Consider the following 25,865-nt stretch of genomic DNA (forward strand, 5'->3'; position numbering starts at 1 on the left):
ATACTATTTTATATTTGGAATGGGTGCAACAGCTCAGTGGTTAAAGATGCTGAGCTTGTCAACTGGAAGGCTGACAGTCTGGGTTAAAGACCCAAGCACTATGGAAACAAGGTGAGCTCCCGTTCCTCTGCTAGTTCCTGCCCACCTAGAAGTTCAAAAGCATACAAATGTGAGTATAAATAGGCACCACTTGGTGGGAACATAACAGTGTTCTGTGTGTATAGCCATGCTTGCCAGATGACAACAGAAAATGTCTTCAGAAAATGTTGGCTCTCAGCAAAAATGGAGATTAGTACCAAACTGTGGAATGGTTGATTGGACAGAGAAACTTTTACATTTCTTATTTTATTTTTGGTGTACATTCAAGTCACTAAGTTGATTCCTGTGACTGCCTGAACAAGTCCCTGCACAATTTTTGGCAAGATTTCAGAAGTGGTTTTCCTGCTACCTAAGGCTGAGAGATGGCAAATTGTTTTGTGCCTAAATGAGAGTATCACTCATGGTTTCCCAATTTCTAATCTGGGGCTTTAATCAGTACACTAGACCAGCTTTCTGCATTGTAATATATAATATTATGCATTTGAATATTTATTCAGTTATTGACAACCGGCTTTCATTTATAGGATTGCACTTTGTAGAGATTTTTCTCCCATAGTCTACTGAATCTGGGCTGTAAAATTCTGGATGACCACTAGACCACTAGCAAAATATTTCCTGTCTACTGTCATTTAGTGGTTTTCTGGATTTTTGAACTCACATCTGGAAGCTCTAAGATAGGAACTATGGGATCTACAAGTCCCACACATCTCAAGAATATCAAATTGGAGGAAGGCTGTTTTAGAGTCTCTGAACTAGCATGTCTACCAGCATGGAATTTATGTTACATGGAATCAGATCATTGATCTATTTAATTCGCTATAATAGGCTTTCACATTTGGTGTTCAACAAAGTAGTCATGAGCTTTCAGGTTGAGTGGCCACAGTCTAGTTTTCTTTTGATCTGATGATGGGTATGAGAACTTGAGAGATACGCTACAGAGAAGGTCACTCTGCTTCTGAAGATGACAGACAACAGATCCTGGTGAAATATTAGAAAACTAGAATGTGGACATTCAGCCTGAAAAGGCATCATTGTTTAGTTGAGTGTTTCTCTAATACCAGCCAGCATAATTGGAACTTAAGCCAACCCATTTTATGTTACTTGTATGGGGAGATCTTAAGTAGAAGAGGCATTGGTTAGTATCAGTTTTTGGGTGTCTTTCAATGGATAAGTTGACATCAAGAGCCTTCTGCTTGTAATTCAAGTAAATTTAGCCACTGGTGCTTGTAAGATATGGTTTATGGCTAAGTGAGATCTGTGAATCCAGTCCATCAGTCTGTTTAATAAACTACACTGAAGCAAACCAAGATTCAGCTAAAGGGCAAAAGTAATTTTCTACTGAATTTGCAACAAGTGCATCTGTTGTGTTTGCTATATGACAATGGATATTTTAGCCTGCTAAATTTTTGTCTGGTAGAAACAGCCACCCATGGAAAAGGAAGGAAGGATACTAAATTATTCTAATAGGAGTGATTTCAGCACATGATTTGCATTCTTTATTCAGCCTTGGTTTTCAGCTACACCCATTTCTGCAACCCCAGCAGAATCTGGGGACACCAATAAAATGTTAAAAGGAATTGATTTGTTTTTCTCCTCCTCCCTACTTTCTCTATCTCCCCACTGCCTTGTCTGGCTGAAAAAAGAAAAAGAAAAAACCACAAGACTTTGAGGAATATCCCAAGCCATTTAAATACTGGGAAATGCTACAGACATCAGACTTGAAACAACTCTTTGCACTAATAGCAAAAAGCAGAATGCTGCCAAAAGGGTGTTTTTGGCCTTTTTAAAAAAACCTTCAAAGCAGATTTGAACCAATCATCTAATTCCCAGAAACAAGCATTAAGAAAGTGGAGGGAATGGAAGTAGAAAACATGAAACACACCAAGAACAATTTTGCTAGGGCATCAGCTGGTGTAGTTGGATTAGCAAAGAAAGCTAATCTCTTATATTTGCTCCTTGTCTTCCTCTATTTTTGTGAAGGAACGTTTTCCCTCTACACAACTAAGTTGTCATGTGTCAGAAATAGATAGTGGAAACATTTTATCCCTGTGGGTTGCCCAACTGCCCCTTCTAGAGGGAGAACTTCACTTTATGAGAAAGAGAAGTAGAAAAAAAATCCTGTGTTTGGAGGTCAGGTAAAATGTGATGGGGACTAGTAGTCTGAGTTCCCAAGAAGTAAAGGGTGCATTCCCATGGAGTAAGAGGCACTCAGTTCATATTTTTGTGTGAGAGAAAGTGGGTGAAGACACACAGAGTATGTGGTAGACCACTACAACTGAGTATGAAAACTTGAGGATGAAAGGATAAGAACATGGAGCTGAGCTATTTGGTCATGAAAATGATCACAGGGGACAGGAGGAAGAGACCCAGGCTAAGCAACCAAAGAATCTCAGTCTATGGATGCAGAAGAGGCATGGGAAGTATTTATTTATTTGTTTGTTTGTTTGATTTGTCAATCGCTTACAGGATAATAGGTATAAGTATAAACATGAGTAAGAATACAGAAAATAGTACAATTAAATGGGGAATTAGGACAGGGACAGGAGGCACGATGGTGCACTTATGCACATCCCTTACATACCTCTTAGGAATGGGGTGAGGTCAACAGTGGATAGTTTGAGGTTAAAGGAGTGGGGGTTAGAGGAAGTAACAAGAGAGTCAGGTAGTGCATTCCAGGCATTGACCACTCTGTTGCTGAAATCGTACTTCCTGCAATCAAGTTTGGAGTGGTTAACATTGAGTTTGTATCTGTTGTGTGATCTTTCACTGTTGCGGTTGAAGCTGAAGTAGTCATTGACTGGTAGCACATTGTAGCAGATAATTTTGTGTATTACACTTAAGTCCAACCGGAGGCAGCGTAGTTCAAGATTGTCCAAGTCCAAAATTTCAAGTCTGGTGATATAGGGTATTCTATTGTGAGCAGAGGAGTGTAGTACTCTTCTCGTGAAATACTTCTGGACTCGCTCAATTGTATTAATGTCCAATATACAGTGTGGATTCCAGACAGATGAGCTGTATTCAAGTACTGGTCTAGCAAAAGTTGTGTATGCCCTAGTTAGCAATTCAATATTTCCAGAGAAGCTTCATAAGATTAGATTTACAACTCTTAATGTCTTTTTGGCAATGCTGTTACAATGAGCTCTGGCACTTAGATCATTAGATATGAGTACTCCTAGGTCCTTGACAGAGTGAGGCTCATCAACAAAGTCATATCCGTCTAGTTTGTATTTAATGTACTGATTTTTTTTACCAATGTGTAGGACAGAATATTTGTTGGTTGAGATTTGGAGTTGCCAAATGTTTGACCATTCAGATACATAATCAAAGTCATTTTGAAGAACAGAAACATTATCGGTAGTGTTGAATAGTTTTACATCATCTGCAAAGAGGATGCAGTTGCTTATTAGGTGATTGCAAAGGTCATTTATATAGACTATAAAGAATTTGGGTCCTAGAACGCTGCCTTGGGGGACACCGCTGTTAACTGGAACAGGGTTTGATATAGCACTCCTTATTTTTATGATTTGCTGTCTGTTTGACAGGAATGCAGTAATCCACTTATGAAGGGACCCAGAAATGCCGTTAGAGTTTAGTTTTAACAGAAGTTTGTCATGTACCACTGAATCAAAGGCTTTGCAGAAGCCTATGTAAATTGAGTCTGTTGCTTTACCCTGGTCGAGTAGAGTAATCTCTATGTTTTTGCAGTGTAGGAGTTGTAGGTTGCAAGACAATTTTTTCCTGAAACCAAATTGTTTTTTTCGAGAGTAGGTTGTTTGACTGTAGGTGGAGGGTGATGAATTGGTTAATGATTGATTCCATGACTTTGCACGTGACACAACACAGTGAGATTGGTCTGTAGTTTTCAACCAGGCTGGGGTCACCTTTTTTGAAGATAGGGATGACCATAGCTAAGGACCATAGGTTTGGTAAGGAGCTGGTTCTGAATGATATATCATATATAATACTTAGGGGTTCTGCTATGGCAGAAGAAAGCTTTTTTAAGAAGTATGCACATAATCCATCAGAGCCAATAGATAGGGATGGTTTTAGATTACGTAGTGCCTTTTCTATGTTATCCTATTTAAAGTCAATATGTAGTAGAACATTGCAGTTAGTTGTGGTATGACTAGGAAATGTGGGGCATGAGCCATTGCTGTTTACAAAGACTGAGCTGAAGAATGTGTTGAAGAAAGAATGTGTTGAAGATTTCAGAAGAAATCTTCCCTAGTTTCCTGAAGAGTAAAAAAAAAAAAAACAGTGAGGAATACTTTTACACTTGCAAGATTAACTTTAGCTCTTTGAAGTAGCCCAGATAAGAAAGGATGGTAGTAAAGGGAAAGCAATAGGGAGGTTTATGGAAGAAGAGGACAAAGCAAGAGAACAGAAAAGCTATGGAAGTGAGAAAGTAAAAATGCCTTTATCAAGTGAACCTATTATGAATTTATTTTAAGGATTCTAGGATGTAAAAGAAACCAACCTAGCATTACTTATAAAGAATCCCTTCCCACAAACCTGTCCCTAGGCCAGACACTCTAAAATGTGTGGGGGGTTTTTGTGCTAAATAGTTGTGAAGTTGATGCAGCTGCTACTTTTAAACAGGTTGCCAGTAAACTACTTGAAATAGATGAAGAGGCGCAGTTATGAGCAGGTCTTGTCAGGCACAAGTCATGAGGCCTACATGTGTAAGGTTTAAACATATTCTGACTATTACATAGGAATCTTTAGCCTGCAAACAGATTGATAAGGTTCTATAGAGCATAAGGGGAATCAATTTTGGACCTCTTGTAGTTGCACAAGGACTCAAGGCTAACTCCATGCTTAAGGCCTCTTCCTGTCTGGCTGGGTGATTCCCAACATGTTTCCTCAACTGGGTATGATCCTGTCCTATTCCTTAAATCATGTTCTTCTTCAAATGTTTTGCTTCTGTATATTAACTACTGGAAAAAGAGATAAGTTTATTCTGGAAATGAGGGTGTATGTTAAGGAGTGAAAAGCAGAAAGCAACCTGGAAAATACAGCATCTTTTTAGACTAAAGAAATAAGCAGTTGTGATGCAACTGTTGTTATCTCTCAGACGAAGTTATGTTCAGACAAATGATATCAGCAACAAAATAAATAAAATGATATAATTAATGAATGTAAAGATTTTAAACATGAACAAGTGTTAAAACCATTTTATTTGTAAATTAATATTTCCAGATACCTGACAGGAAATGCAAGGGCATTTCAATTAGAAATAGCAAAATGAATTGAATCAAGAAAAGAAGAATGTTAGATTATTGCTTAAACTGCTCAAAAACTTTTTTAAAAAAATCTGAGTAAGCAAACTGCTACATATCTGTCTGCCAATAAGATGTTGCTTAAATGCTGCTAGACTGAACAGATGGTCAATAATTAAATATAGTTTGACATACAGTTACACTTACTTTCTTTGCTACAATCCCCATTCTACCTCTCAAATCCCAATTATGGATTGACTTGTTGGTCTGTATTAGTGTTTCTCAACCTTGGCAACTTTAATAACTCCTAGAATCCCCCAGGCTTAGCCCATGAATGATGTAGAACAGGGGTGTCACTCAATTTCATTGAGGGCCACATCAGGGTTGTGTTCAACCTCGGCATAGCCAGGGTGGGCATGGCCACCTCAACATCACTTGTGTTGGGGCACCTGCGGTGGCCAAGTGCTAAGGCAGGACTTCTTTCAGACCCTCCCTCTCTCTCATAATCTCCTTCCTTCCTTCCTTCCTTCCTTCCTTCCTTCCTTCCTTCCTTCCTTCCTTCCTTCCTTCCTTCCTTCCTTCCTTTTCTTCCTTTTCCTTCCCTCTTCATTCTCCTTTCTTCTTCCTTTCCCTCTTTCCTTATTTTTCCTCCCTTCCTCTCTTCTCATCTTTTCTTCTTTTTGTCTTTCCTCTTTCCCTTTCTCCTTTCCTGTCCCTTCTTGGATGCTCAAACGCAAAAGGGCAAAGGTTTCTCCTTTTGTTTTGTTTTGCTTTTAGTTTGTTTTGCTAGCCCTCTGCCAGTAAAAATGGAGTTCAGGGGGCTGTGCGTGCTCCCCCAGGCCCCATTTTCAGCTGTGATGGCCTCCTGCATTGCCCCCGAGCTCAATTTTTGCTGACAGATGGCTGCAAGAGGCTGTCACAGCCAAAAACGGAGATTGGGGGGATGGTCGTGTGTGGCCCTTCTGAATTCTGTTTTCACTGGCAGAGGCTTTACGGTCCAGTCCCTTGCTGTTTCCAAGGTGGCCTTGTGGACCAGATCTAAGCACCTGTGGGCCTTTAGTTTGACACTCTTGATGTAGATTAATAAAGTCAGTTCTTTATTTGCTTATGTGCAATAGACAGAATCTTGCCAGACTAAATCCTTACTACTCATACCCAACAAATATAACCTAGGTGATTCTAGCTATCTTATCTCTCTTCCACTGTGTCCTATCCAGTTCTGAATTGTGCTGCTTCTTGTCTCAGCTTCCTCCTTGGAGTATGCTCCCTCCCTACAAAAAAAAAAAACCCTCCCCCTTCCCAATGCTTCCCTCTCCATAGCCACCATATCTCACAGGCTTGAAAATTCTGAGAATTGACATCCATACATCTTAAAATTCTCAAGCTTAAGAAACATTGGTTTACATTGTCTTGTATAACATTGAAAACCCTTCTTAACAGAATTCAGTGCAAACGCCTATTGTTTTGGAAGATGATCCTCTGTCCCCAAGACTAAATTAGTCTTTTCAGACAAAAGCCAACATTTGGTTGCCCAATAATATATCCGGAAGACCTACCTTGGCTGGATTGAGTGCTGTGATCACCCACACACAATATGCGTTGTTATCATACTGGACAGGATAGTTAGGAGATGTGATAACACCACTGGGCCCTCGGAGGTATGTATCACACATTCTAGCTGTGGAATTTGGAAAAAAAAGAAGAAACAGGAAATCTATTTGTGGATGAAAATTTGGTTTGCAACGTTCCTTTTCTTAAAATGAATCAGTGCAGAAGGAGGTTTTTTTTTTTTTTTTACCATTTTTATCACTAAAGTTGTAGGATAGTAGGTCTCTCTTGGTGTGCAAGAGAAAGGTATTTTGCACAAAATATATAATCCTGAAGCCAAATGCATCTATTAATCATGTTGATGGAGCCCTCGAGGATTCTAATCTCTGTATCCTCCCCATACCATCTACTTTCTGCTCAAGATCTTGTAGTTTCTTTTTACAACTATGAAGAGAATAGTCACAAAACTAGAGATAATTGGGTAACGAAGCTCTGATCAATCCAAGGAGTGTCTTTAAAAATAGAAAACAAAGTGGTCAAAATGAAACTTACTTAATGAAAGCAATTTTATTTTGCTTCTCTCGGGTATACTAACTCAATCCTACATCTAGGTTCCCAGGAGTAAGCCTCGCTGGACAGATACTCGAGTAATGAATAAAGGATTATATTTTAACTGTTGGGCATTAAAAAGATTTAAAAAAAAATAGTTGAAGCTCTACAAATGTTTTACAAATGGAATCCAAAAATTAACATAATGTCTTGGGTCTGAATTATAAGGCCATTTTTAGACAATTCTCTATGAGGTCGTTGCCAGGATACATCTTAGAAGAAAAGACAATTCATCAAGTTTTTCTACGTAGGTCAGATATAAGGAACATTAACAGAATAACTCATAAGCTACTTTGGTTGCATTAGTTGCATGGATTGGAGCTCAGATGTCACTATTTCTTGGAAGAAGCAATGGCTCTGAGGAGGCCTGTTTACAACCTGGAGCTCCTACATGCTTCCTAAGAGAAGGGAAAAGTATCTAGGAGAGGAACATATTTCTGAAACTATTAGAGGTAAACACCATCTCCGAAGTACCCTATTTTTGCTATATCTGCATACAGCTCTTCCTAATCAAAATTGTATGAATCAAAATAAGGATAGAAAGAGTTTATGTGCAGGTACACACACATGCATGGCCTCCCCCACTTCCTGGCAGACAAAAAAGATGCACATGCAGAAATCTAATACTTTCTTCTCCTAAAATCCCATGGCTGTGCTCACCCAGGTAAGACTTAGATGCATAATGATACAAGATTAGACTTTAAAGATTTAGGATAGTATGCAATATTAAAGATTTCTTATGGACTATGTTGTATCAATATTTTACTTTTGGGGGATTATTTTTCATCTTTTTTTGTGTGTTAAATTATTCCCCAACAAGAAAAATTCTATGCTTCTTTCAAGAGAGTTCTTTTTCCTGAACTCTTTTCTTAGGGAAAAATCCTAGGGATGCTAAATATTCCCCATACTCAAATCAGTAGTGATTCAGCTCACAAGATCTCATAATAAGCTTTTCACATTAAGTCAGTTGTCCTGCTGTGAGACTAACCCACAGGATCACCTGAGCCTTAAGAAGTTCCTATCAAGCAGCCGCTTGGGGTAGTATGTTGTTGATCTTTTACTCGTATACCACAGGGTAGAAATCTGACACCATTTCTTCTTCTTGCAAAATGAAATCTGTTTAACAAGCCTTGAATGAAGAGGTTTAGGTCTAGTTGCAAAACAGGTTTAAGAGTTCCACTATTTTAGAGTACCCCTACATTGCACAAAATGGCTGCAACTTTTTTTCTTAACATAATAAATATTTTATGAGAGGCAGATAAATTAAGCTGAGACTGTAGAGCCTTTGTCTGAGACATTTTGACAAAAACAGAGAAAATGAATTTTTTAGAAGAAAACAGGCTGAATAGGAACAGAAAACTGCTTTGTATTCTGTCAGAGCAAAAGACTAGCTAGCCAGAACTGTATGGAGTAGCTTTCCTGATTAAGTGTAATGGGCTGTGAGAACAACCTTTTCACAGGAGGAAGAGCCCCAGACCAGACAATGGTCAGACAAGAGACATCACCGTTCACAGAACAAATGGGCATGGGAAGTACTTCAGAAGAGACCCTCCCTAGTTTTCTGAAAAGTATAAATAAAGGAGGGGAGAAATGCTTTCAGATTTGTAAGATTTGCAAAATATAAATTTTTGTAAGCTGCCCTATGAATTTAACGAATGAAATAATGACATAATTAAAAGAAACAAATGAATACAATCTTGTTATGCAGCATTACAATAAAAGTGGTATTAGTACTCATGGTTTTGTTTTTCTGTCTGGATTATCTCAAAAGAGTGATAGCAATGTTGCAAGTCCGAAAACATTTTTCCTCTCCCCTGTCTTTACATAATAACTAGCAGTCAGCATGTGTTTGTTAAAAACAGATCATGCCAAACCAATCTTATTTTATTCTTCAACAAAGTGACTAAATTAGTAGACCAGCAAAATACTGTGGACATAATATATTTAGATTTCAGCAAAGCATTCAACAAAGTAGACCACAATCTACTTCTTAATAAGCTAGAAAAAAGTGGAATAGATAGCACCACCAACTGGCTGGCAAACCATACTCAGTGAGTAGTCCTTAATGGTCTAAGTCTACATGAAGGAAAGTAAGCAGTGGGGTGCCACAAGGTTCCGTCTTAGGCCCAATACTCTTCAATATCTTCATTAACAACTTAGATGAGGGAATAGAAGGGGAACTTACCAAATTTGCAGATGATACTTAGCTAGCAGGAATAGCTAACACCCAAGAAGATAGGCTCAAGATCCAGATGGATCTTGACAGACTAGAACATTGGGCCATATCTAATAAAATGAAATTCAATATAGAGAAAAGTCCCACACTTAGGCAAGAAAAACCAAAAGTACACATATAGACTGGGTGAAACCAGGCTCAATGGCAGTAACTGTGAAAGGGATCTTGGAGTCTTAGTGGACAACCAGCTAAATATGAGCCAGAAGTGTGCAGCCAAAAAAGCTAATGCAATCCTAAGTTGTATTAACAGAGGGATACAGTCAAGATCAAGGGAAGTACTAATACCACTCTATAAAGCCTTAGTAAGACCACACCTAGAGTACTACATTCAGTTTTGGTCACCACGTTATAAAAAAGATGTTGAGACTCTAGAAATAGTACAGAGAAGAGCAACCAGGATGATTAGGGGACTGGAGGCTAGAACATACAACAAACGGTTGCAGGAACTGGGCTTGGCTAGTCTAGTAAAGAGAAGGACCAGGGAGACACGATAGCAGTCTTCCAATATTTGAGGGGCTGCCACAGGGAGGAAGGGGTCAAGCTATTTTCTATAGCTCCTGTAGGCCAGACAAGGAAAAATGGATGGAAACTGAACATGGAGAGATTTAACCTGGAAACAAGGAGAAACTTTCTGACAGTGAGAACAATCAACCAATGGAACAGCTTGCCCTCAGAACTTGTGGGAGCGCCATCAGTTGAGACTTTCAAGAAGAGATTGGACAGCCATTTGTCAGAAATGGTGTAGGGTCTCCCCCCTGTCTCCTGGACAGGGGGTTGGACTAGATGACTTACGAGGTTCCTTCCAACTCTGATTCTCTGTATTATCTCTGATTATCTGTATTATCTGTTCTAGAACAGGGGTGTCAAACTCAAGACTCGCGGGCTGGATTCAGCCCAAGGGGTACTTAAATCTGTCCCATGGGGCCACCCTGGAAACAGCAAAGGACCGGCCCGTGGTGCCTCTGCCCCCAACATGAGTGATGTTGAGCTGGCCATGCCCACCCTTTCCACACCCACCCAGCCCCCAAGATTAAACACAACCCTGATTCAGCCCTCAATGAAATCAAGTTTGTCACCCCTGTTTTAGAGGATTAGGGAAGGTCCCTTCTTCTATGATGGAATGCAACAAGGAGTGGATAGCTAGGAGAGACCTGGTGATTTCAGAGGAGTAAGAGATAATGTAGCCCAGATATTTTTGAGAGAAAGAGAGTGAAGACAGCCCTTCCTTAATAATTCACAGGGTAGATGATGGGTGAGCATAGCAGAATCCTCAGTCTGCCAAGATTTTGCATTTACATGGTAAAAAAACAAAGAACTTCGCTTGGAAAATTCACCACATGTCTTTCTTGGTTTTGGCCTGGACAGAAGATATAACACACTACAATCCCATCATCTCCTAAATGACTATGATTGTACTTCTTGAGGAATGATAAGTTTTATATAGGCTACCAATTCTCACAGTTCCTTAATTTGGCTTTCTGCACTGAGCAGAGAGCTGCATTCAACAGCCTAAATATCCCTTCCAATTGTGTGATTCTCTCTGTGGAGAACCTTCAATTGGAGAAGACTGACAAAAAGCAAGGACTGAATATGTGGAAATAGAATCCAAGAAATATACGTTATCAAACATCAAAAATCAAAGCCATGTTGGGTATATCCGTATTCACTGTTATTCCAAGACAATAGCTGTGGAGATTAAGAGTTGTCAGATTCATCTCCTGCCAGTAAAAGGATCACATAATATTTGCTGAAAAACTTAAATATGGGTTTATGGACTGCATAAGGCAGAATCAAGAGCACACTTATCAGGCACTCCCTAAATAGCAGTGCGTTTACTTCCAGTGACCGAATGGTGACTGAGTCTGACTTTTTCATATATAAATGTCCAAGTGAGATCCTTATAAACTCAGAATTTGTCCTGCCATGCAGAAACATCATAGACCACAGCAAGCAACTCTCTCCAATGTTTAATTAGTAGCATAAAAATGCATTTCTGCATTGTAGACCCAGAAGGTAAATTCTTTTATTTTCATGCAAGTGCATATGAATGCATTAGAGTTTATGGATTGAAGTCCATTTGTACATTCTCAGTGGACAGCTCTCTGATATGTTTAGTTGCCAGTATTGAAAAAGATTTAATCTATTATGTGAACACGCTATGGAAGTAGAAGACATGCAAACAAAGAACAAATGTGCTAACGAATTTCATCTTAAACTCTTAAAACTCATATTTCTTTTCTTTTTAAATAAATTTTATTGCACACAATTGTACACATTAAAACACTGAATGTGGTGGTCTTCTTTGACATACATTTTTGTCAGTGCATATTACATTCAGAAAGAAATTGTGTCCATTTATATATATGTATATACATATATACATTTATACTTTTTAATTCTTTCTCATTACTCCTCAAATAAGTGATCCCTCACATCCTCCCTATTTCATCTTTAGTGCTTATACCAAGTTTATGAACTCCCTTTCATATCCCTCCAATAATAAAATTTATTTTATGGTATTCTGAGTTGTCTTTATCCTTAAGTTCTAATGTCAACCTATCCATTTCAGTGCATTGTAGTATCTTATCAATCATATAATCCTCCCTAAGAATTTCTCTTGCCTTCCAATTTTGGGCAAATATCATTCTTGCTGCCATGGTTACATGTATTATTAGATAAGTATCAGCTTTGTTAAACTTCTCTTGCATTATTCCCAGTAAGAACATCTCAGGTTTATAACAAATTTTTAACCCCATCATTTCATCTAGCCCTAACCAAATTCTGTACCAGAACTCCTGAGCCTTTTTACAGGACCACCATACGTGGTAATATGTGCCCCGTTCTTTCAGACATTTCCAACAGTTGGGTGATTGGTTAAAACTCATATTTCCATGTGCTACTGAAGACATCATTCTACTCCAACAACCAACTTCTCAACTTTCCAACTGTGTGGTTCATTGAGCAATATTCATGCCAGGAGCCTTTCATTGGTTACTTGGAATTCAAATTATGGTCTAATCTTTAAGAGAAATCTTCCTTGGGCAAGCTGCTCTTGAAGAAAAAATGCTTGATATCTCAGTGGTGCAACAAGGTACGACCAAAAATGACATGCAGCATGATCAAGAACCTTCAGACCACAGAGGAATGGCATTGTAAGGATAGTCATTCCTACATATACAGTACCCATATTTGTGAGATCATAAACTTTCTCTTTGACTTGCTGCTTTTTTTAAAGCTGGAGGACCTTCTTTTATATAAAGGAAAATTCTGCCAACAGAACTCCTACCTAGCCATAGTCTGTTTAAATCCAATATTGTTGATTGTAGTCTTATAAGAATGTATGTAAAAGCTCACTGAAATTTCCAGATCATGTACTTGATAATGGAATTTAGAAATATAGGTTGAGGATTACATATATATTTATATATGCAGACCATACAATAATTTAGAGAAGGTTTTGGAGAACTGGGGAATGCAGACTTGCATTCAGCTCTGCTTCCTTGACAGCTACACAATAAGGGCTCAGAGTTGCATGGACACCACATAGATTTAAGGGGAGAAATTTAGATGTTAATTTAAATTTACATGCCTTTAGAAGAATAAACAGGGTTATATTATTAGAACCAACTTATAACAAGCCTGTTGTAAGTATCCTAGTTTATGACTCAGCAAGCTACTAAATAATGGATGATCTCCAGATAAAAGAATCACTATTAGATAAGTTTTATTTATCTTACCTCGACACACTGGTCTCTGGTCACTCCAGGCAGCTATCATACCACTCAGCTTCTTACAGGTGATGCTTTTGGAGCCTTGCAAGTCATAACCTTCACTGCAGGTGAATTGGACACTGGATCCTAACCTGGAACACAGGAAGCCAGTTACTGACCTGCATTCTAGTTTCAGGCAAAGATTTTGGATGCTCTGTTTTGTTTCTAATTTGTTTTCTCTTTCATTGGGAATTCCTGAATTATAACAATGAAAATAAATGTTGGATTTCCAAATGCAAATTGATAAAGTCTTGGCCCACAACACTCCAGATTTAACTATAGCTGAAAAGAAGGAAATGCAAGTCACTAATGTAGCAATATCAGAGGATACTAGAATAGAAGAAATGGAGAAAATCATAAAGTATCTAAGATTTGAAAACCAAAGTTGAAAGACTGTGACATAAACCAGGCTTGGTGTCCCAGTGGTTATCAACATATAGGATACCATACTGGAAAAAATCTTGGACGGCCCTTGGTAAATTCTGTGCATTAACAAAATTTCCATCTGTTAATTACAAAAGGCCACATTGCTTGGATCTGCACATATACTATGCTGATATACTGTGACAAATCATACTTGGGAAGAACTCAGTGAAACAAATGGTAAACATCAGATGAAGAACTGGTAGATAATAATAATTTATTAAGCTTGTATACTGTCTGAATGTCAGACTTTGGGTGGAGTTTATATTGATTCCCTTCTGCTGGTGGGAAGAATAATTTTATAAGCAATAAGAAAATTGGTTGCTAGATCAGGTTTAAAATAGTTCAATGTGAATTATTTTGCTGATGGTGGTTTTAACTGTGTTTTTAAAATTACATTACTTTTTTAGTTATTTTAGGTACTATTGACAACGAACAAAAATGCAGTACATATATGTGGACATGCATATATATTGTACATACATTCAATCACTATGGTAGATATCTAGATATTTGATCAACAATGTAGAATATTCCACAGTTCAGTTACATTTTTTCCAACCTGTCCTAACTGAATCCTGAATTTCAAAATGTACCAAATGAGTAGATCTTATAAGACTTCTAGAATAGGTAGAGGATGGAAGAGGCTTGGAAACACTGCTATTTAAACTAATAAAACATTTATGACTTAAGAAATCTACATGGAGTTTACATACCATTGCTGATGTTAAAGTGATGCTCTAGAGCTGTGTATTTCAAACTTGGCAACTTTAAGATGTGTAGATTTAGCTCCTAGAATTCCTCAGTCAGCATATTCACCCATCTTAAAATTGCCATGTTTGAAAAATACTGCTCTAGACAATGCATACACTGAAATCAATTTCCTTACAAAACATGCAATTTAGACTCCAGTTGTAAAATTTAGAGTGCAGGGACTATGAAGAAACAAGTAACTTATCCTATATTGACAAATTGCATTTTTCTGGATATTCAGACTTCATCCAATTATGTGAATAGAAGAGATCCATTTAAGCATCTTCTATGATTAATCATATTCACAGATACATTCACTGTTGTCGCATAATGTTTTAGAATATACTGGAAATGTCACTGCAATATTTATTAGGTTCATAAAGATACATTTTTGAGGTTTCAAAAACTCATTTTTTTTTACTGAACTCACATATTGGCATTACTAAATATGAAAGAAACATTAGTTTAATATCTGTGGACATGATGGCTTGGTGGTTCAGCTCACTAAATCCCTTTTTTTGGGTGGGGGGCACTTTTCTTCAAATTATTCTAGGGACTATTTTCTCTTTCCTGTCCCATTCCATCTCACAAAGGGCAAGAATATTCCTTTAATTCCAGCCCTTGTTTCATGGAGAGTGGGAAAGACGTGACTATCTGCTTCTGGCAAAAAAAAAAAAAAAAAGTCATCTATAGCGATATAAAATTAAATATTGATCTGCACTCTGACTCACACACACCCATCCCTGCTTGCTGACATGCATAACATGAAGAAACTGATCTGCTTCTTATGCACAAAAGCAAGAGGTGACAAAGTGATGGTGAAGGCAGCTGGCATGGCTGGGGGAAACACATCCAGGACTGGTTCACACATACAGAATGGTTATGATTTCTCAGCAGTAATTTGTGACCTTATTCCACCAAAGGCACTACATTAGAAGCGATACATATGCTCTGACTGGATGAGCAGTTGTTCAGTTCCCAGGAGCAAAGTAGACATGTTACAAAGCTGTCACCAACTGATCAACCTGAATATGTCAGCCATCCAACCTAAAATGCTTTCCCCACAAGAGTGGTGAATAAAGCTTTAATCACAAAAGCTTCTGACACCCTAAAGATTAACAGATTTATCAACACATAAGCATTTGGGGACCTCGGTTCACTTCATCAAATCCAAAACATGGGTTTTGTGTAATTTTTGTAGTAATAAATCGACTAGTGTTCAGGGGCAATATCACAGCTACAAACCTTAAAAAATAATGTACGGGGTTATCGATTATGTGAGATATGTGGATTCAAATCCACTTTCAGTCCTTTACTGAATGATCAACAAGACAAAGAAGTTCCTCAAAAGGTCCATGTGATATGTAAAATCTTTGTGCAAATAACACATTTGCTAGTGACCTCCATTCAATAAAATGTCTTAGCCCGCAGTTGGTCCCCCTTTTCTTCCCTTAAAAAACATCCTAATTATTTTTGAAAGAGCAGATTTATTATTACTTTTTGCTGGCCAGAGACCATGCACCTTTGCCCAGTACTGAAAGAATTACTGGATATGTAGGGCTATCCCACATGCATAGGAGGCATCAGCCAAATAAGCAAATGCGTGTTAAATCTAAGTAGGGTACACATTACAATTTTCATATATCTCGCATCCTAAATTGTTGAGAGGCTGTGCCACAGATTTTTGGCAATCCTTTTGAATACATTTGTTAGCCTACTTCAGGAAACTCCTGGGTCTGCAAAGCAGAAAAATGAGGGTGCTTGCACATCTTCCCTTGTTTTTTTAGCACAATGGTTTAAAAATGGGGTTGTAGAAAAATATAACAAAACAAGCACAAAAATGGGGTTGTAGAAAAGCCATACACGAAGCTACAATTCTAATGATTTGGCAAGATGGGACCTTCCTTGGAAAGCACAGGTGATGCTCAGACACAACACAATGACTTTCCTGGCTGGGGTGTTTTGTGAGAGCCTGTGGGAATATCTATCTATCTATCTATCTATCTATCTATCTATCTATCTATCTATCTATCTATCTATCTTTTATCTAAGTTTGTGTATATAGCTGTGTGTGTGTGTGTGTGTGTGTGTGTGTGTGTGTGTGTGTGTGTGTGTGTATCAGGGATGAAATTCAACCACCTTGGCCCAACCCAGGAGAGGTGGTAGGAACAATTTGAATCAGTAAAAATTGCCCCTGGTTGCTATTACTATTATACCAAGCCATGCCCACAGCCACGCCTACAATGTGGCCCCCAGACACACCCAATTTTCCCGGTAAGGACATTTTTTGAATTTCAACCCTGCTGTGTATATATATTGGAGACCGGGGGACTTCATCCATGAGAAATTCAACAAAAATAAACAATATTCCACATAGTTAACAGTTGATTAACATGCACAATGGACTTCCTTTCATAAGGAAATGAAAATCGCATTTTAGGGTGCATAGTTAATCAGAATTAGAGCACTGTACATGAAATGCAATGACAGAACATAGAAATACCGGTTATGACGTGTATAAAAATCTTCTACAAATTGTAGACACATTAGGAAAACAAATCAGTGTGAAAGATTCCTCAAGAGTTGTCACATTATTACTATAATTAAAAGAAGTGAAATAGAAATAATAACCAGTCTCCTATGACACCATTTTATAATTAAGAGTAAGCAACTTGCTTGTGACTGAAGACTCCGTTTCTTTCTGGCTTTTAGCAGAAGTCATGACATCAATCATCTTGTGTAGCCAATTGTTTTAGGCCATTTTAATGCATAGAGAATTACAATAATGAAATGTATGCAAGACATAAGATATCAATTTTGCTCCCTAAACCCACCCCAATGGTGAAATGCTAGAATTTTTTTTTAAAAAGGGATGAAATTGGTATTTTATGACTCCACAAGTCTTGAGGCAATTATTTTGTCCCTTAATCTTCTCAATATAATAAATAATAAATATTTTGACTCCCAACAATCCAGAGCACTCAAAAAAAAAATCACAAACAATTCAGCCCAGAATCGCATGTAAATTAGCAGTAGATGGGACATGCCACAGAGCTGATGGAAGGCCAACACTCCTTTAACAAATCTGTGCTCTCATCTTCTGATGTTCTTGCAAGATTAATGGACTCCAGTAGCTCACTGATCATATCATACCAAAGCTGATATAGACCTAATGATGTTAAACCAGAAAATGTTCATATTGATACAGCAAGTGATGAATGTTAGAGTCATACTTTAGTTGGACTCCTGCCAATGTGAACCCAGGTTTAAGCTGTTATCTTAAACATGCTACCTTGGAAGTTAAATGCATCTGAGATCAACCAATTTTTCTTTCCAATAAATAGAACTGAAATGGCATGGGTAAAATGGATTAAGATCCATCTATTTTAATTGTCATGAAATATGTGCCAAATAAAAAAGAATCCTGCTTGAAAATACTAAGAAGTAATTTGAAAAAGCATTTTCAAACCATTGTCCCTTTCCTTTTCTCCTCTTTCCTCTTCTCTTTCCTTAACAGATAACAGATAACAAATAATCAGAGTTGGAAGGGACCTTGTAGGTCAACTAGTCCAACCCCTCGCCCAAGCAGGAGACCCTACACCATTTCTGACAAATGGCAGTCCAATCTCTTCTTGAAAGCCTCAAGTGATAAAGCTCCCACAACTTCCGAGGGCAAGCTGTTCCATTGGTTGATGGTTCTCACTGTCAGAAAGTTTCTCCTTATTTCCAGGTTAAATCTCTCCTTGTTCAGTTTCCATCGATTATTCCTTGTCTGGCCTACAGGCACTTTAGGAAATAGCTTGACCCCTTCCTACTTTCTGTGGCAACCCCTTAAATATTGGAAGACCGCTATCATGTCTCCCTTGGTCCTTCTCTTTACTAGAACCAGACAAGCTCGGTTCCTGTAACCTTCTTTCCCCCCCCTCTCTTTCTCTTCCCTTCACCTTCCCTTCCCTTCCCTTTCCTTTTTCCTTTCTCCTTCCCTTCCCTTCCCCTCCCCTTTCCTTATCTCCATGTACCAATTCACTTTTGTCCATGGGATTGCTCTTTAAAAAAATCACCCCAGAGAGAATAAACAGAGACATAAAAGGATATTATGACATCAGAATTGTGCATCATAGGCAGGCTGTTTGTTTCTTAAGAACATAAAAGCCTTGCTGATTAAATCAGAGCTTCGGGATGCCAGCATCCTGTTTTTGACAATGGACAGCCAGCTGCTTCTGTGAAAAAGCTTGGAACAGGGCACTGTGTCTGTAGCCTTCATTAATCATTCCCTCGTCTTCATCAATTGTTATCTGATGGAATCATCAACTGCCTATAATAATGTAGATAATAGATGGATTTGTCCAACATCCCATCCCTTCTAAAATTTACTGCCAACCTTCACACCTGTGTTGGCTGAAATGTGTGAGGGCTGTAGCTCAACATGTAAGCATGAAGCATGAAAAGAAGGAAAAAAGGATGCTTACCTGAAATCATTGCCTATTCTTTTGCCCCGATCTGGAATCCCAGGGTCCGGACACATGTTATGTCCCTGGGATGCACCAACCTGTGTTACTACAAAGCAAAAAAACAGCATATACAGAGGTAGAATAGAAGACAAAAAATGCATATCATCTCAGTGTTGGTGGTGCATATAAAATGGAAAATTTACAAGTTGGAATGCACTGAGTTAATGTTATCTGTTCCCATTTTCCCTCCCCCAAAAACATTTGCTGAAGAGTGTTCCTTAACCTGGTGCATTGCAAATGCATCAGACTGCACCTTGGGATTATGGGAATTATAGCTCATCTCAAAGGTGCAAATTGTGGAAGGCTAAGTTATAGGCTATGTGAACTATCAAAGGCATACAGCTCAGAAATAGAACTATGACATCTGATGAAAACTCAAATCCCATTCACTCCCCTCCCCCCAGTTCTCAGTTGTAAGCCACTGAAGCAGACACCTCAAAATATTCTTCCATCTCCCAGGATGTTGGCCAAGCCATCTTATAAAAATAATATCCGAATGCAAAATTGTATGAAAATTCCACTTTTCACCATCTGGCAGATGATCATGAAAGGCAGTAAGTTAAATAAAAAAACAGTGGAAGATGACAATCAAGATATGTAGGGGAGGATGATAGGAGAAGAGGACAGAAGCCAGTTGAGTTCACAGTTGGTGATTTATTTTCATTGTGCAGGACCTGGAAAGGATTTGCCTTTTCCATTAGAAGAGGGAAAAGAAGCATCCGACGGTGCCAAGAGTATAGCATGCCACCCATCAAACACAAGGAATTCCAGAACTATTCTAAAATGGCATGTACCCAATTCGGGTGAGATCAAATCTGAATAAAAATGGATTGATTTCAATTGCACATTCAGTTTTTACAATATCCGACCCCGCCACAAAGTTGGTAAAAGTGGGCTTTTTAAAATTTCATTCTGCTTTTTCCCTGTCCTTTGTGCCACAGCCAGCTTGAAACATACATGGCACCATTCTCTGGGTGAGCAGACTGACAAAGGGAAATGTGGAAGTGCACAGCACAGAATTGGGGGCAAGGAGAACTTACTGTAGAAAGATCAATGAACATGATTTATCATCCTCCCCCCTTCTGCCCGTGATTAGTCTGCATCAATAGTGCATCTTTAAGACTGGAGGTGTCAACAGCAACTATCAAGTAGAGGAAAAAAAGAGACTTCTTCAGACGACTATTCTATTGCACAGGTGACTGGGGGGTGGTGGTCTTTAAGGAAGTCATTTAAGGAAGCAGTAATATACTTGTTTATAGGTGTCCTTATGTCAAAACCAGGCAGGATCTCTGATCTCTGACTGTGGTGGAAGAGGATTCCACCACAGTCAGTCACACAACATAATAACTGAAAGGATGGAATCAGGACCTCCATAAGAGAAACTGAGGCTGCAAAGCTTGTGAACCACTGCCTGGATTTTAACTCTAGTGGACTCTGGGATGGCTCTCTTATTGTCAGTCTTGCACAAGTCCACAGACTTTGGGTACTTGCTTTTTCTCCCTAGCCAAAAAGGATCAGAAACATAACCATTTGTTGCATTGTACATTGAGGGATATGTGTAATAAAATAATATGTAGGCCTACAAAACAACTGTGGAGTAAATCAAGCAACATTATAGTGTTTATCTCTGTTTTTGTGTAAAGCCTCCCCCCACCCCCACAAATTAGATGCATTGCTAATTACATGACTATAGACAAAACTATGCATATTCAAATAATAAAGAGTCATTGTAGCACAATATTGCTGCTTCATCACAATATATTTGCTCCATATCCATTCATAGCCAGTTTGGGAAACTAACCCTGTGGATCACCCACTCATCTTGTGATTTTTTTTCCCTTGAAATGGAGATGGAAATTCTATTCTTTCAACATGAGTGATCACAGGATGGTGCTCAAAACAATTGTCCACAGAATATTTCCACACTGAATTCATCAACTACCACAACAAATTCAACACAACTTTATGAACCACATTTATGATAAGTACAGCACCTTCTCTCTTTAAAAAAAAACAAACAGAAAGATAACTAAGCCCTCTAAATATTTTCTGGAAGAGCTGCCATGCAGATACCCCACCACTTATACAGGAATGGGGTCTCCCCAAAATGAAGAGTCACCTATATTAAGGTCTGATTACCAAGGATATTCCTGCTGGTTGTTCCCATTAATTGCACATTATGAGGAATCTAAATTATGAAGCAAAAAGTACAGAACAAAACATTATTGACAAACTAAACCTGGGGACCCAGAAATGGGATACAGAAGCAAGATATGATAGATACTGATTATTTTTCAAGCATATCTTTACATTTATTTACTCAAAAGTTAAAAATACTAGGTTACCAAATGTAATATTATTGATATTTGCTTATTATAATCATGCATAACTAGAATCTGGGAATAAAGCATATCTAAGAATAATACATTGGTATAAGCAGTTCAGAAATTTTAGAGAACTCCACTTCACCTTGATTATAGTCTTTTTCTCTGATCATTACGAGACATGGGCATTTAACCAACCTGGCCACTTGCAGGGCCAATTCCAAATAGTTTCCTGAACACTTCCAGGAGCCATGGATGAATTAAATCAACAGAGCTCATTGTTATTGTAATTTTGCTATGAAGCATCTGCAAGAAAACAGCCAAGCTCAGAGAGTACTGAGATTATTGCTGTTCTCTACCTATCAATACCTTCGTGACGCCTTCATATTCAAGTAGGCTCTATTTTTCATTCAGTAAGGGTAGAGATATAACAGTCTTGGACTCCTGAGGCTCAAGATCAAGAGACACTAGTATTTGAATCCTCTTTGCTAACAACTGCAAATGCAGTGTTGCTGTCACTAAAATCAACTCAAAGGAGGAAAACAGATGGAAACTTAATAATTAGCAGTTAGAAGCTTGTTGCAAAAGAAAAACACATTGATGTATCTTAACTTTTTAAATAATTCGTAAAAATGAAGACTTTAATCATTGCTAAATTGTCAATCCCATGGGAATGGAGTTTCACCTTTTCCTCCTTTGCTGCAGAATTAAGGACCCCCCCCCCAATTTTCTGAAGCTAATTTATGCAGATGAAATGAAATTAATTCACGTCCCTTGAACTTCCATATTTTAGACATTTCCTCCAAATGCAAATGCTAATTTCAGAGGACAAATAGAGAGGCAAAGGGATACATCTTTACTGAAACTTGTTGCTGTCATCATAGTCATCAGTCCTTCTCTAGGCTGATTTTTTTGTATTTTATTTTAAAGCACGTTAAATGCAGTTGCAACAATCACAATCCACCTTCTCTAGAGAAATCTCATATTAGGAAGAAGTTCTAGAGTTTATCATTATGAAGCAAAATAATAGTAATAGTACTCTCTAATAGCAGAGAGCAAGTACAGAATAAGAGTCACAAAACAGCTTGAATTCAGGTCCAGGTAGGTTTTAAAGGCATATTTTGTTGAAGCCCGGGTGGTGTTCGGTCTGCAAAGCTAAAACAAACTACTACTGTTAGATAGATATCAGAATTTTTCACAACATATCAGACTATAGATTCTCGCTAAGTCAAATCCTACCCGAAAAAAGTAATTTTAATATATTTGATTCCCTCCCACTCCTTCAAGGTAGATATAATTTGAAAGTTCCGGCTGGCAGCCCTCACAATGATGTAATGGTACAATGAATGACATATATAGTACAAGAAACTAGTTGATCCTCCCTACCACTGGTGGGATTCAAATTTTTTTACTACCAGTTCTATGGGCATGGCTTGGTGGGCACGTCAGGGGAAAGAGACTGTAAAACCCCCAGTCAGAGGTGGCATTTGCCGGTTCTCCGAATTACTCAAAATTTCCACTATCGGTTCTCCAGAACTGGTCAGAACCGGCTGAATACTACCTCTGCTCCCTACCCCATATTCATTAAAGAGAAAGAACAGAGAAAACAGTTGCTTAATATGTCAGAGTATCAAATGAATGAAGAGGTGTTAAAGAACATGTCTGTTAAGTTGGCCCTCCTGATAAAGTCATGTGGATGTCAAGGATGTCTTTAGAAACAAGAGTGCTTTTATGTAGTTATTCATTTATTTCTCTTAAAAAATAAGCAATATAAATGTGCACTTGCCTTTAAATGCAACTAATTAAGGTTTAATTGTCTGATGCAATAGTTTATTTCAGATACCATACAAATCTTTGCCAATTATCTTCCCACCATATCTATGCTTGATAAAAGAATTTTCATTGATCTGTTTTTTTACTGCAACTAGTTCAGATTTCTTTTAAAAAAATCAACTGAAAGATAAATAATTTCCTTATTGTTTGGAGATTCAGCATTTTCATGTAAAAGAAAATAAACCTCATTGTAAACAGATTGTCTTTGATCCATTATTATTACCGACATTGTTACTTTTAAAAAAATGTCTGGCAAAAATACAGCAAAACACTTTGAAAAGTCAAAGGGGCAAGTTACTAACAAACAGAATATTTCTTCCCAGAAACAAGACAGTTTCTTTAATGAAGTGTAGCAAAACTTTTTATTTACCACCTTAAAAAAAATGTAGGATTTACAGAATTAATCCTATCAAGACAGAATGCAGAATCAGATATTCATATAGAAACACAATTAATGCAACCAAATGAAGCAAAATCAGGCTAAATGTAGCATTATTATAATAGGCATTGTTACTTTGTCTGTGAAACATGTGAGAGAATATAGAAAATATGGAAACATTCCAAAGTATTTTACTTTCTAAAGGAAAAATTTCTTTTGTTAAAAAACACCCAAAGCAAAACAAAAATCAACATAGAGTCCTGCCCTTTCCTATATTTCAAGATGCCCCTTTCTGAAAGAACTTGAAAATTATAGCACTCTAAATAAATAGCACTCTAAATAAATTCATGCATGCATCCATAGGATAAGAAATCCCACCAAATTACTTTGACATTATCTGCCCAGAATGCATGAGATGCTATGGAATTGTTTTTTCTAAGAAAAAAAAAATGAAAAGGGGGAGGAAATGGAAAAAAAAAAGAACTGATTTATCCACTATCCAAGATTTGAACAAATCCTATCTAATGAAAGCAGACAGCATAATGAAGGTAATTCAATAGCTTTGAAAAAAGAAAGTCATTCCTTTACAGAAAGGGGTCCCACTGAATACAGAATGATATTAAGAAGCACTTGTCATCTTAAGAAATTCTTCTAGTTACCACAACAGGCTAATCAGTCACATCCTACCTTAAAAAGTTGCTTCCAGTAGACATTTGCAAACTTTATGCTAATGCTCAGGTAGCTTTATTACAACTCAGAGTCAATTTCAGACAACCACTGTTGGAAGAACTGTAATATATTAACCTGCATGAATATTGAGTTTCCAGGATCATATTAGAGTGATTCTTAGAGGTAGTGCTTGACTTATAACCAATAGTTTAGTGACCATTTGAAGTTACAGCAGCCCTGACAGAAGTGACTTATGACTGGTCCTCGCTTTTATAACCACTGCAATATCCCCAGAGTCACATGATCAAAATTTGGGTATTTGGCAACTGGCACAGATTAATGACGGTTGCAATGTCCCCATCACATGATTATCATTTGTTGGCTTTCCCAGTTGGCTTTCAACAAGAAAAGTGAAAAGGAGATGCCAAATTTGCTAAGAACTGTATGGTACATTTAACAATTGCATCAAAAAAGGATGTAAAATCAGGCATCATTTAACAACAGCCTTACTCAATGATGGAAGTTCTGGTCTCAACTGTCATCCTATGTTGAGGATTACCTGTATTACAAATGTGACCAAATGTTTTACATTGCCTTAATTTTCTTATAAAGGAAAAAGGAAGAGAATTATACATGAATCCAGTTCCACTTTGTTGATTGTTATCCTGAACTTTTGCTCTGAAATGAATCTTCATGCAATATCATAGGAATGATAATATATTTAACAGGACTAATAATATGGAATTTAAAATACTTGTCTTTAGTAGCTGTCTATCCAGAAGGCCATATTTCTAAGCAATTTCTGCAGTTTTAACAATGATTTGCTGTGGAAAACTGGGGATATGCCATTCTTTTCCAGTAGTGACATAGGAGGCACCTGTATAATTTTCTGGGCAAGCAAGCAACATATTTTATTTGTGATTGCTTGTGGGCATGGAAGTATATATAGAAGAACTCAGGTGATAACCTCCAGTGTTCCAGTCTGGGTCATAAGATGAGGTGGGAATTGGCTTACAACGGAGCACATCAACATTTTGAGCTGTGACCCAATAAAAATATATTGGTACAATTTTTCAAAATTCCTCTGCAGACCAGGGTGGGCAGCTATGGCTCCTTTATGAGCAGTGCCTCGGGAATTCTGAGAACTGAAATCTGCAGGTTGTAAGATCAAAGCTGCCCACCCCTGATCAAGACCATTTTGAGATTTAATATTTCATTTCAGTCTGCTCCTGATTCAGATAATTACTATGATGATGGACTGATAAACGAATGCTCAGAGTCCTTTTTCTTTTCAACAATCTGTTGGTTTGGGAAAAAAATATAATTTGCTAGGTGGCAAAAGGCAAAGTATGCCATTTTCTAAAACACAAAAAGCAAACCCTAGTTGGTTACATATCTAGTCTTCACTTCTCAGCTTTTATTAATCTAGTTTTTCAACTACTATGAAAACAGCAATAAGCTCGCTAAGCATTTGTTTTGTTTTTTTCACTGT

The 25,865-nt window shown here is 37.8% G+C and overlaps 1 protein-coding gene across 2 annotated transcripts in view; it reads right to left on the reverse strand.

The window, feature by feature from the left end:
* Positions 1 to 25,865, reverse strand: part of CSMD2 (CUB and Sushi multiple domains 2) — a 635,577-nt gene that overhangs the window by 274,178 nt on the left and 335,534 nt on the right. The window contains exons 8-10 of one of the 2 annotated variants that reach the window (XM_026702685.2): positions 19,127 to 19,214; positions 13,449 to 13,573; positions 6,875 to 6,996 (exon numbers count right to left, since the gene is read on the reverse strand). The exons of the other annotated variant lie outside the window; for it this stretch is intronic. Of the exons in view, the coding sequence (XP_026558470.2) occupies positions 6,875 to 6,996; positions 13,449 to 13,573; positions 19,127 to 19,214 (335 nt within the window). The remainder of the gene's footprint in view (positions 1 to 6,874; positions 6,997 to 13,448; positions 13,574 to 19,126; positions 19,215 to 25,865) is intronic. 2 annotated transcript variants of the gene reach the window in all.

This window comes from Pseudonaja textilis, chromosome 10 (genome assembly GCF_049901715.1).
Source record: "Pseudonaja textilis isolate UNSWEBS1 chromosome 10, rPseTex1.2, whole genome shotgun sequence".
Classification (NCBI taxonomy): Eukaryota; Metazoa; Chordata; class Lepidosauria; order Squamata; family Elapidae; genus Pseudonaja; species Pseudonaja textilis.